Raw genomic sequence first — 18,320 nt, 5'->3', positions numbered from 1 at the left:
TTGATGCGAGCAGCTACTGGTAGCCAGTGTAACCTGATGAGGAGCGGAGTAACGTGAGCTTTCTTTGGCTCATTGAAGACAACCCTCGCTGCTGCATTCTGAATCAATTGCAGAGGCTTGACAGTACATGCAGGAAGGCCCGCCAGGAGAGCATTACAATAGTCCAGTCTGGAGAGAACAAGAGCTTGGACAAGAAGTTGGGTTGCTTGCTCTGACAGGAAGGGTCTAATCTTCCTAATGTTGTATAAGGCAAACCTGCAGGACCGGGTAGTTGTAGCAATGTGGTCTGTGAAGCTTAACTGATGATCCATCACAACTCCTAGGTTTCTAGCTGTCCTCGAAGGAGTAATGGTTGATGAGCCCAGCTGTATAGAGAAGTTGTGATGAAGCAATGGGTTAGCTGGAATCACCAGGAGTTCTGTCTTTGTAAGGTTAAGCTGAAGGTGATGGTCATTCATCCAGCTAGAGATGTCACTCAGACAGGCTGAAATGCGAGCAGCTACCGTCGGGTCATCTGGTTGGAATGAGAGGTAGAGTTGGGTGTCATCAGCGTAGCAGTGATAAGAAAAGCCATGCTTCTGAATGACAGATCCTAATGATGTCATGTAGATGGAGAAGAGAAGTGGTCCAAGTACTGAGCCTTGAGGAACCCCAGTAGCAAGGTGGTGTGACTTTGAAACATCACCCCTCCAAGACACACTGAAGGATCTGTCAGAGAGGTAGGACTTAACCCACAGGAGTGTATATATATATATATATGTATGTATTCCCCAGCTTAATGTAAGATTTTGTAAATATAGTGGTATCCTCATTTACATGCTTCGACAATTATCACTTACACAATATGCACTTTTACTGTGCAGCATTTTTATCTGCTAATAACCTAAATGTGAAAGTAATATACTTCAAGAGCCTTTGGGAGGGAAGATTGTGAGATACACATCTATGAATATTATGATTAATGGCCACAAGATGGAGACTCAACCTTCACTTTGTCTCTGCCAATTAGTCACCCCCTCACTGACTTGAAGAGCTGAGGCCTGCAGGTCTGCAGCCTGAGATCACTGCCACCGAGTTCACATGACTTCTCTGTTTGTGTGAGGAATCACATGATTCTGCTCGATTTACTTTATGATGAGGTTTAGCACAGCATTTGCTTGCAGTAAAATAAATGTTAAACTGTTATCTATACATGGTTTTGTTTAATTGAATTTAGCATGACATGTTCAGGTATAAATGCTATCCCTGTTTATAAATGCTACATAAATCACATTCATATAATCTCACCGAAGGGTGATTCATGTACAGATTTGTATCTATTTGCCTTGTTCTTTAGATTTATATTTGCACTGCCCAATAATTATTCCATTTTCTAAAATGTCTTGCTCAATATCCAAGCACAGCATGACCCCTAAATGCTTTCCCAGCTGTTATTAGACTGCTGACAGATGAGTTTCTATTTCTTTTATGAGGCAAGGTGTGAGAAACCGAATTGTCTGCATCTTGGAAACGGCACTCTGTCACACACACAGTTAAGTGTGTTTCAGTGAATAGGATTGCTCGTGGCAGGAGTCCCTGGAGGACTCGTTTTGATGTGGTCTGATGGTTTCCCATAGCAACTGACTGGCCAGTGAACGGCTACATGTGGAGTGTGTGAGAGAGTTGAGAAAATGTGTTCTGTTCACACTTAAACTCTGACACACAATGCTGCATGATTCTCACTGGCGCTTCTTTTTGCACGGCAGATGTGTGAAGAGACATTAATGAATGGATCTCACTCTAGGCTCCTTTTTCACGTCAAAGTGAGCCGTCGTGTCTCTGCATCTCGATTTGTTGCTTTCAAACAAAGACGGCTGAAATGAACAAACATGCAAAGAAACATCAAAGCATCTCCTGCATAATTAAATTGGTTGTTTTTACATTGGTTTACATTAGAATGTTTTATTCTTTATTCATAACGAAGAGGTAAAACAATTGTCTCTTCAAATGTTGTCAGTTCCTTGCATCAAGCCTTTTTATTGGTGAATTCAGTCATGTTTATTTGGGCACATGATAGGTGATGTCATTTCTGTGCCGCAAGCAGAACAACCTTATACAACTCTTATACAATACGTATGTAAGATTGGAATGAGAAAAAAAAAACTTTGTTGGTGTTCCAAACATTCACTATTTATACAACCAGAAAACATTATGTATAGCTAAAAAAAAATCAGTTTGACAGTTTTGGAAGTGAATGCACTTAATGTTAATTTAAGTGTGAACAGGAGTCACTCCAGAATTATCTGGCTGCCCTAGTGAAAAATAAATATACTAAGATGTTTTTGAAATACATTTTCTTTTCATGCTAAGTATACTACGGATACATTTACATATTTATGTAAAAATACCCTGCAATTGTACCTTTTGTTTAATACCAATTGTTTGGTACATGGTATACTAAACTTGTATACTTAAAGTCTGCTAAATTGGAAAAACTAATTTTGTAATTGAATAAGTGCTGAAGTCCAACTAAAAGATACACTGAAGTATATATGTGCTTGAGTTAAACTATTGCAAGTATACTTTAGGTACACTTTAAATATCTTGCATTTGAAGATCGATATTATTCAAAGATCATACAATCCTCATCAATAGTGACATTAAAACTAATTTTAGGCTTAATATTAAGAAATGTGTGTTGTGCACAAATTATACTCCAAATAAAGTTTAAGCCTCGTGCGATATGTCAGTAACTATGTTAATAGATTTTGGACTATACTTAGTATGAAATAAATATATTTTAAATGTTTTACTGTGTTAAGGTGCTAACAATAAACATGGATGCTAACCTGTTTGGCTTTTTGTGAGCAAAGTAATATTAACAACCTGAGGCATCTCATCATCTGGAAAGTTTTTCTTTTCATTTAGCTGCTCTTTTTAAACTGCATGCTCTCTTTGAATAGTAATGGATCACCATTAGACCACAGGGCTGGTAGAGAGAGACAGGTGGATGTCAAAATTTGCTAATAAGCCAAATGGTTATAAGAATAAATATTTTAAACTGGTCCTGTTTTTTCAACCGGTATTTTTCGAGTAAATTTGGTTGTAGAATGCAGTTGTCCCTCTCATAAATAACCAAAATTAGAGTGTACAGAACAAGATTAAGCAGTCAAACTAGGAGTGACTCTGGATTAAGCTCCAGTTTGAACGTAACATTTCTTCGTTACTTCGCATTTGTTTGTATGTTCAAAAGCACACACTTTTGTATACACCTAAAACCAATAGAGATTGTACTATTGCTTGCACCAAACAGAATGCGATTTTCTTTGTATTACTGAAATGTGGTGAAGTCTAGCCTGCCCAGGCTTCACTGTAATTGTCTCTGGGTGTATCCGGCTTTGCATGTGTGGGATTCCTGCTCCTGGAATGTGCAATCACAGTAAGCTTTCATCTCTTTGATATCAGATCAGCATGACAGAATCAGATGATAGAGCTTTACAATTACAGCTGCACCTTTGAAAACACATTTGGCATTCGGCAGAGCACATGCCGCATACATTGACGCCCCAGATACCGTCGACTAACTCATTGCTATCAGATCATATACATCAAGGCTTCATCTGTATGGCCGACAACCTATTCAGTCAATTATTCTCTTGTTAGTTAGGCTTAAACCTGATGGGGAGTGGCTTAATTATAACACCCTCTACACTGTGCACAATTACTGGCTGTAGTGTCCTTTGTTTAGTGTGTAGAATGAAGAGCCTGTCATACCCCCAATGGCAGATTGCCATCTACACCATGTTAATATGAATTAGACATGGCTTTTTGTGTTACCTAAAGTACCATCAGGGAATCTGCCCTTGCTTCAATCCACTCAGCAGGGTTTCTTATTGAAGCTCACGTTGCTGGACAAGCGAGTGCTTTGTAATCTTAGAAAAGGCGGCAGGTTTAAGGCTTTTGGCTACAGCTATTTTAATCTGAAGGCTGGAGCATTAAGTCAGATGCACGATAGAGCAGTAGAAGGGCCTCCCCGAGGGCTAGCCGGTTACACAAGGAAAGCTCAGGAGGAGACAGCGAGAATATGTGCATGCAAATCAGCAAGAGTCCCTCTTTTAGCGAGACGGTTCTTCTTCTCTTTTATGCCAAACTGAATCAAAAGTGCCGTATGGTTGTGTTGTAGGGCTTCACTAACACCACTTCTTTCTTTCTATCTCTATCTCATGTCATTCACCCTACACTCCCTTCATGGGCAAATATCTCCATGACGACCCCATCCTCTGTCTCTCCATCTCCAGTCTCTTTCTCTCTCTCTCTCTCTTTCTAGTGTGCGTCATGAAGATGAAAAGTGCCTAATCCCCTTGTGGAACTCTAACAGACACATACAGAATCCCTGCTTTTTGGAAGACGTCACACACAAGCGCGTCACTCTCTCCGAGTGAGCGTGGCTTTACAGCGGGAAGCGGCGGATGGAGAGGGAAGAAGAGAGAGAGGGAGGGTGGTGATAAACGCTTATTGTTCTTGAGGATCCTGAACTGGAGGTGTGGCATCTGCCGGGCGTTGTCGTGGAGACAGAGTGCTGGCTGTTCCCTCTTCCTCTTAGCTGATCGCTCAGACGCTGATCACAGGAACGCTGATCCTTATGGCATCTAGAACAGCAGCCACAGGTAACCAGCAGTAAGCATTGGGCACATAAGCCTACCTATGCCGTGAGGTGTGTTTGCGATAGAGTTGAGACTATTTAAACTGTAGTGCATGGAGGTAAAGGTAAAAGAAAGTGCGCGTTGGTTTGAGACGCTCCGCATTTGGCAGGTAGGAACGGATCAGAGGTGTGTATGTGTGTGCAGTGTGACTCATAAAAAGGGAAAGTGGTGTTGTATTCTGCCAGGGGTTTCAGCGAGTGCTGCTGCGAATTTCCACAGCCTGTGCTTTAGTGGAGAGGTGGGGAAAAAGAGAGAGGCACAGGAGCGAGGGAGACATCACTGAGATATTTCATCAGTGCGGTGCACGTAAGTGTGTCACTAGTTCACTTTGTCTGTGACGGACGGTCAGGTGTCATTAATGCGCTCGGTCATCGCGGAGCTCCTCAGTAGACGGCAGCCACTGTGATTACCCCTTCAACGCTTCCGATCTCAAGCGCTGATAGACTAGAAGGGCTCCGGACAGTGATGGATGCTGTTCATAGGTAAAGAACAAAAAGTGTGGATTTCAGGGGGTGGAGAAGGACAGGTTTGGAGCTGTCAGACACAATAAAGAAGACCTGCCTTCGGGAGAGACACGCAGAGCTTTTGACTGGCTGACTGACGGTAAGTAACTTACAGGATGAATGTGTCAGGGTGTGATTCACGCATTTGCATTTTCATCTTATCAAAGTGTGTCGTCACATGTGGCAAGAGCACGATTATTTGGTTTAAATCACATTAAGACAAAATATAAACTCAGCAGATCTCCGGGATATGCACTTCTATTTTCACATCCATTAGGAGCTGAAGTAAGAGGGGAAAAAATAGGGATTTAGAAAATGGACCAGGCAAGTTGATCCGAGGCTATTTAGACGTATGTAGTGATGTAGGGAACATTTGGTAATCTTTTCCCTTCTTTAAAAAACTAACTTTTTCAACTTGCTGTGAAATAATACATCCATGAACTAGATGAGTGTGTTGGCTTTAAACTGAATTAGCATGAATTAGTGTTGTCTTGAGGAAAAGTTAGTAACACAGCTTTAACCAAGAGACTCGAGATGTCTTCATATTCCATATCAGAAAGGCAAGTATGATGCTGTCTACACCCTAACACCTTCTGATGTATTATCCTTTATGTCCGAACTAATTAAATCACAGCATCATGTCGCATCACCCCCCAGAGAAACAGGAATTCTTTACATTCAGAAAAAAAATGTGTTCTACCTCTTTAACATTTTAGCTCCTAACTAGGCTCTGGGGGAAATGCTCTTCAATGTGGTATATTACATGGTAATTACCATGTAATTATTATGTAACAAACGTAGCTCAGATTTGACAGTGTTAAATAGGTTTAATCTCGTCTTTATTCTCCTTGTAAGCTACACCAACAGGTCTGTATAAATGTTATGTGCATACTGCTGTTATTTTTACACTTTGTACTAACTGGACCATGAAATAAAGTTTTTGTCTGTTTTTTTTTTTTTTTTTTAAGCAAAGCAAAATGGTTTACCCAGATTAGTGCTGCCGTATTTCAGGAAAGCCTCCAGACTGCTTTTACAGAAATTCACCAATGCTGCAAGAACGGAATGGAATTTGAAATGATTTCTCAGTGAATTAAATCAACTTGTTTTAAATGTAAATGTAAACACTGAAGACATAACATTATGCTACTGTTTGAAATGCTTTCACGAGGCATGCAGAAATGCATTTACATTAACATAAATACATTTTCTTGTATGCTTTTTGTACACCGTGTCTTACACTGCCAAAGTGACTTATTAGAATGTGCATATATTTTATTGTTAAAATTAATCTTCAGCAGAACGCAGAAGATATGAATCAAGAATAAAGCCAGAGTGACAACAAGAAAGTGGCACTGAAAATATATATTGCTGTCTGAAGAAATGGTTGTCTGATCCAGATATAGTTAGTAGACGTGGTTAATGAATGTATTTATTTTCCTTGCTCTTTCTTTCTTATTTATTTATTTATTTGTTTGTTTGTTTTACAGTTAATTGGATGTATACTTTTTACACTGTTTAATAGGAGGTTTGGTCTGTAGTTGGTTTACTGTTTTCCTTTAAATGCCTGTTTCACCATTTATCTTGATCTCTTAATGATTCGTCAATTGCTTCGATTTTTTTATTATAAGCAGTTCATTTCCCCATAGTCTTGGCACAGGCTCAGACAGGACACGACTGTGTTTGTTGTGTGACAACATGGTTGCAAACAAGTAAATAGCCATCTAGCAACAAACAGCCAAGTAAAGACGTTTCTAGAAGCAGAATGGTGTGCACCTTTCCCTACAAAGAAATGCAGCTTTGTCACAGCAAACTAGCACAGATGTATATTGAAGCAATTGAGAACTAGTGGCAAGTAATGTAAACCCTACTTCCCCTGGGGATTTGTAAATCACAAATCTGTTTCTCCAGAGCCAAGCCTAATAAGACTGACAGTTTAGCTGGGTTCATTAAGGAACTTTGAGGGAAGCCAACAGGGTTACAAATTAGACACACTACTGTGAACAATTTATAGTATATACCTGGGCCATATGGGGAGGATATGTAGGAGATGTCTAGGCCGAAAAGAGGGGATCAGAGCAGTATTTTTACTGAAGGGAACCAGATTTGACCTGCAGTTCTTTGTTCGTTTCTTTTTAAAGTTAAGAAAAATCTGTGATCTCTCTTACTCCAAGATCAGTCCAGCACATGCAGTTGCATGTCAGCAAGAATTCATATTAAACACTGTTAATAGACAATTAGGAGTCTGAATGAAATGGAATTTGTTAAATATTATTGGAAAACAATTTTTTAAAATACAAAACATTTCATGAAAATTCATGATTTTGAAAATGAACATTAACATACATTTTACATATATATATATATATATATATATATATATATATATATATATATATATATATATATGCAATCATATAAATGCAATTTTCCTTGATTTCCCTTAGGTACAAAAGGAACAGTTACAGAATGCTTTGAGTGGAAAGAGATTAGATATTAAGCTGCAAGATTGAATTTGTGTTGGGCTAATTTGAGTTTCTTTTGTCAATGTTATAGCATAAGGGTCCACTGACCTAAATATTAGCAGCCTGTCTCACTGGAGATAATATCACTGTATGTTGTGCTATGACTATAGTTTTATGAGAGCTTCTAGAAGCCTCACAGAGCAGCTCACGTACATGTTAAGCCAACTAATATTCACAATTAGACCGATTCATTATACTGTCAGAAGTATGATATGACGAAAAAATGTCCTGTTCTGAATCCTGTCTGACTAAGCAAGTGTTTTTGCGTTTTAATTAGGCTCCCCTTCAAAGCGCCGATTGCGATCGCTCTGCTTTAACTTCACTGGCCCTGATGGCCTCCAGGAGCTTCCTGAGCGTCCTCTAGGGAGACGGCACACTAGCAGATTTTTTATGCTAAATTTATTCCCTCCATTAATGCTATGAGTCATATTTGAATAGTTCGTTTTGAATAACTCCTTTTTTCACTATTTCTAAAGTTTTTTTTTTTTTTTCATATTCAGGAGTGGCAAGTTCCAGCATCTTAATTAACTGTAACAAGGTTTTCTGTGGTTAAGTCTTACATCTGCACGCTTAACACAACGCTGCATGGGAGAATGAGGTTATATATTTGTTCCTCCTGATCACTTGTTAGCTTGTTTGGGTACAAACAGTACCCAAAGAGCTGACACCCAATTACAATATCAGTAATCTGCATTATGTGCATGAATTAGCATATATCAGGCCAAAAACTAAATATGCATGTGTGGCTGTGTCAGTCATGTCTGTATGTGAGATTTTGTGAGCTTTTGGCAGTTCCGTTAAGCTGCTGTGAAACTTATGCGCCCATTGCCAAAGTAATTTCACTTAGTGTCTCACTTCACTTACTTTAAATTAAATTGCTTTCCATTAAGTTTGCTACGGTTATTTAGAAAAATGAATTGGGTGAAGCAATGATATTTAAGGGGAAGATGTGTTTGTTTAATCCACTTGTATGCGAATCAACTCATGCGTTTTGTTGGTGACAGTGGTTGTTACGTTAGCCTTATCATTATCCATCTAAGTGCCAAGATTTAATGCAAGAGCTGGTTTGGACTCATAATGGTAATGCACTCTATGGATTCAGAAACAGACTGCTTTTAAGAGCACTGCTTCTTAGAGCAGCTGACATAATCCTGATTCAATTCCCTAGAAATGCCAAGCAAGGATAGATGTTCTGTCTCATCTCCAATAAAAAAAGTGTCCTCTAGAGTGTGATCACCACCAAAATCTTCATGAAGAAGATGTTTTGTGGTTCCCATGACCTAAAGATCTTATTAACCCATGCCAATTAGTGGTATTTGCTTTTTAAAATCCACTTATATTCCTGAATTTGATTTTAATTGAGGTTGCAAACAGCAACTAGAACTGCATACTTAGAACACTGAATTAGGAAGTACTGAAGGAAGTAGATTTAACCCCTGAAACAAAGACAAATTTTGGCTTGACAGCAAAAGTGGAAAAAAAATCTCCCACTATAGAAATCTGTCATTTATATTTTTTATATAAACTTTTTTTTGGCCCATTGTGGGGGACAAACAAACAAACAAAAACTTGACTTTCTCTGAATTTTCAGTAAATTTCACTTCCAGTTATTACAAATTCCAACTCAACTTCCTGTGTTGTGTGGCCATATCAAATCAAATTTGCACAATTTTCTTATTAAAGTGAATCTTCTTAACTCTCATATTCTTATCACCATCTCCTTTCTATTATATCTTTGGATTCCTTTTTTCTGTTCTATATTCAACAATTTTTTCTACCCTTACATAATATGTGTTCCCTCTAAGGACAATTTTCTTTTGAGCGTCTCTCAAGATTTACTTTTTTTTTTTCTGATAGTTTAGAGATTACAAATTGAAATTGAAAAAAGTTAAATTTAACCCCAGTATGTGACATTTTTAACAAATTGGAAAATTTGTCAAACAAAACTGGGCTTAACAGCCAGTTTTGTCCCCTATAGAAATCTATACTTAATTTATACATTTATTTATATTGTGTTAAAATTAGCCAATTAATTTTTTTTTTTTAAACTGTACATGGTCGAAAATATAAATTCTACTTCTTAATATTCCTTTTTAAATTCCAATTGAACTTCTTGTGGGGTGTTGTCAATTAAATAAAAATGTACAATTTTACACAACCCTGTTTCATGGGCAAGAATAATGCTGCAAATTGTGACCAGATTAGATTTTTTTGGTTTTGACTAGCAGTATGCAAACACCTATAGACGCCACATATATTTTCTGCAAGAAATATAACGTCTGCTCTCTGTTGTGTTTGAAAATACTTAATTAAGCATACTTATTAAGTGATTAGATCACCTTTTAGATTAGACGGAAATTAATTATTAATGAAAATAAAGACAAAAGGAAATAACTCGGCAGCATCTATGTAAAACTTTCATACACGGTAAGCATTGAGGTCCTGTATGTGGGAGGCTGTGTGTGTTTATGTTGAAGGGTTAGTGTCTTGGTGGTGGTTTTTGCCTGGAGGGTTAATTAGCATTGCAGAAGCGATGTCTGGAGGCAGTCGGCTCTCTCGCATCCCTTTCTTTTTTGTGTGTGTGTAATTGGGTACACTGAGAATTTTGTGTATGCAGAAGACAAACCAACAAGAAAGCATAAATGATGCTTCCACTACACAGTATGGCGGTAATGAGCACACACACAGCCAAATGCCAAAGGGAGGAGGAAACCTGTTGGCCAAATAAACGTGACTGCACACACATTAATGTTATTACCCAGGCACGCAGGTGGAAAGATGAATCAGTATGCCTGATTTCTTGTCTCGTTGTTTTTCTCTTATGCACTGCAACATGTTCCTCTTTCTGAATTACCTCTTCTTACCTCTTATATTCTTCTCACCAGCTCCTGCCTGTTATATCTTTGGATTCTTCATTTCTGTTGTCTCTTCAATTGTTTTCTCTTCCCTTACATAATATCTGTGTTGCCTCTGAGGGCGTTTTGAGCTTCTCTCTTCAAGATTTACATTGTATTTTTATTTTCTAATAGTTTAGAGATTACAAACTGCTCAAGAATTCTTCGTGCTGAAGATTTGTTTTAGTGAACAAGCTTTATGGTGTGTGTGTATGTAGAGCAATTTGGCATGATATATGTCACAGCAGTTTGACTGTAGGTCATCCGAACGATTTTAAACAGCATTTTTTTTTCAATGCTGTATTGATTGTTATGCATAGTTTTGACTTTAAATTAATTGGGAGAATACATAATATTTGCATAAAAAACAGCTGCCTTGATATTTATACACATACTATAATAATTTAATTTAACTAGTAAAAACAATAGTGTAAAACAGCAAATAACACACTATAATAATCACAAAATAGGAATTAGGCGAATCGTGTGATCCATATTTTCAATTATAACCATGCTTGAGAAAAAAGTTAAGTAGTTCGCCTTGCTGAATATTACTGTCAGTCGTTTAATATTTATATGGAAAAACAGTTGTTAAATATTAAATATTTTGCTACTTTCCTCTTCTCTTTCCATGTCAATGCTGGACAAATGCATTAGATGATTGCATTTTAGATGATAGGCATTAGAAGCTGAGCCCAGACACCCTTCTGACTGTGAACTGAATGTCCGTTAAACATGAAAACATTGCATCAGTGCTGCCAGCGAGAAATACACAAACATGCACACATTCATAAACATGCTCATTTATACCAATAAGGATAGCTGACAGCATGAAAACATGCAGGAAATACCAAATTCCCCCATACTTTCTTCTCGTGGGAAATTATTTGGGTATTATTAAAGTATATTCAGTGGATTCTCACCTGAGCTCTAGGTATATGAAACATTCAGAGATAAGGGTTTGATTGACTGCTCGGTTGCCATGGGTGCAGAGGGGTTTCAGTCTTGTGCAATGTGAGAGACGTGTGAAGAAGTGAATGTGTAATAACGCAGAGATCAATAGCAGGAGTCAACAGAGATCCACAGGGCTAGATCAGAGCATTGTAGAGATACTACAGCATGGCGTCTGAAAGCGGCATGCTGGGAACACACACAGCCCGTGGCACCTACATTTAGACACCTCTGTATGAAATAATCACCAAAATGTAGTTCAAGCTCGCGCTGTAGTGCGGAATTAAACAAGAGATCCAAAGACCCCCAAGGGTCAAGGTCAGCACAGTAGCACTCTCTACCATACACATGCTGATATATGTACTACATATGCATGTTTCACAAACATTCCCAACAACGAACTTTTGCCTTTTCCTGTTCGGTCTCACACACAGACACACAGACTATACACACACGCACCCGGTGGGAGATGGGACACTGCGCTCTCAGTGGCTGTGGTGGTTTCACTCAATGAAAAATGGATGAGACTTAAATTAGATAAACTAAAATTAGACCAAGTTAATCTGCAGAATGTCCTCAAAGTAAGAGAAACCGCAGACTTCACAATCGCTGTCTGTGGAATCAAGACGCTGATGTAGAGCAATGAGGAGACATGGCCAGATTGTTTTCCACAGCTCACCAGCAAAGTATGAGGAAACGCTCTGATCTTTACTTTGATAAGCTAGAAGAGGACAGAGAATTCTTTTTGATACATTCTTGGAACAAAAATCAGGGAGTGAAACTATATTGTGATCTCTGCGCACCGCTGTTGTTTGATGTCTGTATGGAGCGTTAGCTAAGGTTAAATCGAACAATTTTAATTTGAAATGTTTTTTTCTTCTTCTCAGTTTGTCAATACATTCCATTTTTTTTTCCAGTTCAGTAAACACGTTTCATCTACATTACACTGAGCTAGTGTACTTACAAAAACTTTAAAAAAATTTTTAAACAGGACTCTGGAAAATGCAACAACACATTCGCCAGCCCAAAGCAGCACTTTTTTATTTATTTATAAGTATGAATGTATATATTCTAAATATATTATAATACTAGAGCTGTTATTTTAAGTTGTCACTGTATTACATTTTATTCATCCATCATTGTACTGTTTAATGAATAAACTTGAAGCCAAATATAAAACTATGGCTGTCAATATGATAACTGATGAATATTTCTAAATTTGATTTATTCTATTTTTTATTATTTACATTAAACATTATTATAATTTATTTTGTGATTAATACTTTATTATTAATTAATTATTATATATATATATATATATATATATATTATTATTTTTATTTTTTTTCACGGTTTGAACAGGTTCTGGTTTTGAGAGTCACCTTACACTCTCAGTAAAAAAGTACAAACGCTGTTATTAGGATGGTACCCAGATAGCTACACCTTTTTACCTTATTCACCCCTAAAGATGCATATTAGTAGCTAAATGGTACTTCTAGTACCTTTTGAAACAATAGTTTCGGAACCAGAATCACCATCTTTTTCCTATGTAAAAGCTCGGCTGCCTTGTCTGTTTGTTGAAGAGAAGAGTGACAGATTGCTTTTGTGAGATAAAGATTTTGTGAAAAGACTGAGGAGAATCTGCTCCCTGCTGTGTGACAACATATCCTGTCAAATAATGGCTTATCTCCATTCCCAAAAAGAGGACTTTGTAATGATCAATTGATAAACTTTGCCTTAGAAATGTATTTCTAATCTAGACACCTTTGGCAAGAATTACATCAACGCCCATGCTCTCCCCTGCTGCTGATACTGTCATCAGATCGGCTGGGATGAATTGAATTATTAACTCATTAAAACTTAATAAACTCCTCCTGTCAGTGAGCTGCTCCCCATAACGAACCACAGGCTTAGCGCTGCTCCCTGATGTTCCACCCAGACGTCTCCTCTGTCTTCATTCTGACACTCAGGCTGGCAGGCGAACATTTGACGTGTCGCGTCGCAACAGACCTGATGGAGTTGAGAATGAAACTGAGCACCGCCAAGGTTGAGAAATGCTTCTGTTGTACAAGCAAGGCCATTTGCAGTCACACTCCTTGAAAAGCAGTGCAAATGTGGCAGCAGAATTTGTACATGTATTGATATTGATTTAAAATGAAAGCATAGCCTGGCTCTTACTAATCAGCGTTCGAATGAGGCAACCTGTACTCGTCATACAGGGTTTGAGTCATTTAGACCAGTGAGGTGAAATAGATTTTTAAAGAATTTGCACCTCAAACTTTGTCTTGGTGATTTTAACGAGTACTGGCATTTAAATGCATTAGATACCTTTTTTAATGGGATTTCCATTAGATTTATACAAATTAGTAAGGAAAATTGTAGTAGCAACGCATGGTAGATTATTATTGACATAGTGAAGCCACGTCTAAATTATACATTAGAGAGAAACTAGGCAAAAGGTTTATTCTGTGCATGCAGGTCAATCTGTTGCTATATTGGTTATGAGAGCACTCCATGGTGGCTTGCCAGTTCACTGAAAATTGTCTGCCCCATTTTTCAGCCCAAGATTATTACCATTTCTCTTTATGGTCATTTTAAAGCAATAATGGAAACAGATGCCTTTATGGTTCTGTTCTATTAATAATTAATTGAGAATACGTGCATGTAACCTTTCCACATATTATGCCCTTTGATAATTATGTTTTCAAACCAGTTGCTACACTCATGTATCTTTCATAATAATGAGAAACACATCATCTTGAATTATGCAACACTGTGTATCATGTCTGTGGAAGTATTTAAAGAACAGCCCAGAAGTGAGAAACATAAAGAGATGTATATAATTGGAGCTGCTGGGATGTTGTAAGATGTAATTATCCATTCTAAAGCCATTCTTCAGATTTTACGATGGAGACATTAATTTTTTATCACAAGACTAAATGGCTGTAGTTTAGATGCAGGTTTAAATGATGCATTCTCATGCAAGATAGATACCTCAGAAAATGTAAAAGCTCCCTTGCTGATGATTCTTATCTGAATCTTGGCTGTCTGTTCGGTTTTTATATTGTCTGAAATAAGGGGTGCATTTCAACCCATTTCATGTTGGTAGGAAAGTCAATCAATAGATAATAATAGATAAGTTATACAAAGGTAAATTGTCATTATATAAAATACACAATCACAAAAATCTCCTTTTTGTCTCAAATATTGTTTTTTTTCCTGATTTTATATTGTATGCCTATTTAATTGTTTTACAGTTATAATAGTACACTCCCTCATCTTCCCTAATTACCTGGTGATTGCACATAAACATAAAACATTTAGACAGACATGGTTAAAATCAGTCTTTGTATCTAATCTAAATGACATATTTGTGATTTGAGTCTAACAGACCTGTGGAATGCCTGCCATTTGCTTTCCTCCATTATTGATTTCGATTGGCCAAGCAGGACTTCTGCCAAGGGAGCATGGGGTTTCCATGGTTATGGCATGTTTGGAGATGTCTTTCTGAAAGCAGGTTTTGTGTGTGTGTGTGTGTGTGTGTGTGTGTGTGTGTGTATGACAGACAGAGAAAGAGACGATCGATGCACCACCATCAGCTAGAATCAGCAGAGGTCTTGGACAGAGGAGGTGTTGGGAAATTGGGATGGAACAAAGGACATAACGTGCATGTGTGTGGATAACAGGGGTCATTCTACAAAACACAGGCTTATTTGTGTCGCTCATGCTGTACACATACTACATGTATAGAAATTTATGCCAACTTTTACTATTAAACATTTTTACACATTTTTTTTATTTTAATTTATTGATATTATAAAAGACTGTGCCACCAAGTCAATGGTTAAGAAAAAGAGAAAATCTGGATGTTAACTGAAATCGCATTTTGTTTTGTCCCCCTCAGTAACTTTTATTTTTATTGAAGAACAAAAATGTCTGGAAATTTCTGGAATCACAAACTAAACTGTGCTCTTTTAGTATATCAATACCCCCAGTTCCTCTTAAAAAATAAGTATATATATATATATATATATATATATATAAATAAATACATTTAAAAATAATATCACAGCTGGTAATTTTAATTAGAATTTTGTACAATGGCCTATAGTCTTAGAGTGTATGTATGTGACTGTTTACATTACTTTGAGTGAGTAACCATGCAGCCATCTCTCTCATCTATATTTCTCTGTTTTCTCTCTGTAGGTGGCCATGCTGTTCTCTTCATTCTCTTGTGCTCTGGGGCTTTCCCTCCTGTCACTCCTACTGTTTCAGTGCCCCGCCCATGCCTGCCCTGCCCGCTGCGAGTGCTCTGTGCCCACACGTTCTGTGTCATGCCATCGCAGGCGGTTAGTGCAGGTGCCTGAGGGCATCCCTATAGAGACAAGGGCATTGGACCTCAGTAAAAACCGGCTGCGCACTGTGACACCACAGAACTTCTCCTCGCTGCTGTTGCTGGAGGAGCTGGACCTCAGCAACAACCTGTTGTCATCTGTGGAACCTGGCAGCTTCCGAGCTCAGCCGAGGCTACGCTCGCTCCGATTGCGAAGCAATCAGCTGACTTTGTTGCCGCGCGGAGCACTGGCTGGCCTCAGTGAGCTCACCTTGCTGGATGTCAGTCAAAACCGTCTTGTTATTCTGCTGGACCACGGTTTTGAGGAGCAGCGGAGGCTGAGGGTACTAGAGCTGAGTGATAATGAGCTAGTGTTCATCGCCCCACGAGCCTTCAGTGGCCTGGCGTCCCTGCGCTCTCTAACGCTGCAGCGATGCAACCTGAGCACAGTACCCACACATGCTCTCGCACATCTGCACGGTCTAACCAGCCTGCGATTGCGGGACTTGGGCATTGCAGAGCTTCAGGCACACGCATTTAAGGGTCTACCACGATTGAAACACCTTGAAGTGGACCGCTGGCCTTGGTTAGAAGGGTTTCCGACCTCCACGTTGCAGGGGCTGAACCTCAGCACACTCTCCATTACCCACACCAATTTGACGTCCGTGCCAGTGGTGACACATCTGTTGTATCTAACGCATCTCAACCTGTCTTACAGCCACATACGTGTCCTGCCAGCAGGATGGTTGAGGGGACTGGACCGGCTGGAAGTTGTACGTGTGCGACAGTCTAACCTGCTCAGTGTGGAAACTCAAGCCTTTCAAGGAGCCTCCTCACTGCGCCTTCTTGACCTTTGTTACAACCGTCTCTCCACGCTCGAGAGGAGTGTTTTTCCTGCTTCTGAGGCCCTGCAGACTCTTCTGATTGGCCAGAACCCGTTAGTGTGCGACTGTCGTCTTCGCTGGCTCCTGGAGAGGACTCCACTTTTGCTGTATGGTGATGTTCAACCTGAATGTAGTGCTCCTGCTCCCTTGGCTGGGAAGCCTCTTAGGAACCTGGTGGAACCTCAAATCTCTCGCTACGTTGTCTGCACCAAGCCCAGGGTTGTCTCAATGGCAATTTACCCAGCACAGGCAGAAGAAGGACAGAGAGCTTGGCTATACTGCAGTGCGGACGGGGCTCCACCACCTTCTGTCTCATGGCTGACACCGCATAGGCGGCACATTACCACAAAAAGTACGGGAAGAATGGTTGTCCATACCAATGGCTCATTGGAGTTCCGCATGGCAGAGCCTCAGGATAGCGGCATGTACGTATGTGTGGCATCGAACCCAGCGGGGAATGCCACTCTGTCCATTACTGTTGCTGTTAAAAGCTCGGGAATCAGGGATAGAGCCCTTTACGCCAACCGCAGCTTTCTGTTTGACTCCGACTACAACAGTTCCCTGATTAATGGCACGGAAGAGTACACCATCAGGGTGGTACTGGACTTCACCACTATCCTGGTCTCCACAGCAATGGGGTGCCTCAGCTTCCTGGGTGTCGTCTTGTTCTGTTTCTTGTTGTTGTTTGCATGGAGCCGTGGCAAAGGGAAGCATAGAGGTAGCGTGGACATTCAGTACGTCCCACGAAAACGGAAAGGCGCAAACTCAGAACTTACGGAAACAAGTGGGCCCAGACGTGTCAACATGAAGATGATCTAAACTTTTTATATGGCAGAGGATTTCACGGGTTGCATGGTTGCGTATGCGTGTCTGTTGGACTTTGTGAGTCTTTGGATATATGTGCTGCAAAAGATGCAAAGGATGTATTTTATCATGAGAGTTAACATGGTATCCCAATGAAAAAAAAGAAAGAAAAAGAAAAACGCCAAACCATATAATGCGCGTCTTCTGCGATGCTCCATCTGTGGAAAGCATTATTTGGACAGTGCAGACGTGATTAAGTTCAAGCTGTTGTATATATATTTCATATTTGTGGGAAAGAATGGTATATTTCTATATATATATATAAATATATGAATATATCTATTTACAGATACATTACAATTACCTTTCAAAACGCTGCAAAAACTCAAGTTGTCTTCCCCAATTAGCAAAGTATCTACTGGAAAAAGCCTCGGCAGTGCTGTGTTGTGAAGTGTTTGGTTTTGCTCAGAATTCCTGTTCTCCTGGGACACCCTCTTCTTAGCAGAACCTCCGGGGGAACCGGAGAGTTTCCTGCCATTTTGTTGTAAAGATGTTAAAATGCAAGAAGCCGTTTGGCATGGTGGGTTCCAGGGGTTGTATTTGTGACTCAGTGGAAGTCTGTGGAACTGTGTGAAAATGTTCTTTTCTTTTCTTATGTTCTGTCAAATGCTGCTCAAATGTTTTTACATACTAAATATTTGGTTATATTTTCCAAAGAAAATAAATTTAAATCGTACAGCTTGATAA

The 18,320-nt window shown here is 39.1% G+C and overlaps 1 protein-coding gene across 2 annotated transcripts; it reads left to right on the top strand.

Moving 5' to 3' along the window:
- Positions 1-4,292: 4,292 nt before the first annotated feature.
- On the top strand, positions 4,293-18,320 carry lingo2b (leucine rich repeat and Ig domain containing 2b). 2 transcript variants are annotated; one of them, XM_059566405.1, is made up of 2 exons: positions 4,293-4,646; positions 15,759-18,320. In XM_059566405.1, the coding sequence occupies exon 2, from the start codon at positions 15,765-15,767 to the stop codon at positions 17,586-17,588; it is 1,824 nt and encodes a 607-aa protein (XP_059422388.1). In that variant the 5' UTR covers positions 4,293-4,646; positions 15,759-15,764; the 3' UTR covers positions 17,589-18,320. The 2 variants fall into 2 exon arrangements, with proteins under 2 accessions (XP_059422388.1, XP_059422389.1); XM_059566406.1 differs by lacking the exon at positions 4,293-4,646 and adding an exon at positions 4,704-5,285.

The sequence above is a fragment of the Carassius carassius genome, chromosome 14, assembly GCF_963082965.1.
Source record: "Carassius carassius chromosome 14, fCarCar2.1, whole genome shotgun sequence".
NCBI classification, from domain to species: Eukaryota; Metazoa; Chordata; class Actinopteri; order Cypriniformes; family Cyprinidae; genus Carassius; species Carassius carassius.
Note: the sequence above shows the minus strand (reverse complement) of the source record. Positions and strands in the feature narration are given on the sequence as shown.

What these genes read in the sequence shown, in the direction of transcription:
- lingo2b (XM_059566405.1), top strand. Translation starts at nt 15,765, where the DNA reads ATGCTGTTCTCTTCATTCTCTTGTGCTCTGGGGCTTTCCCTCCTGTCA.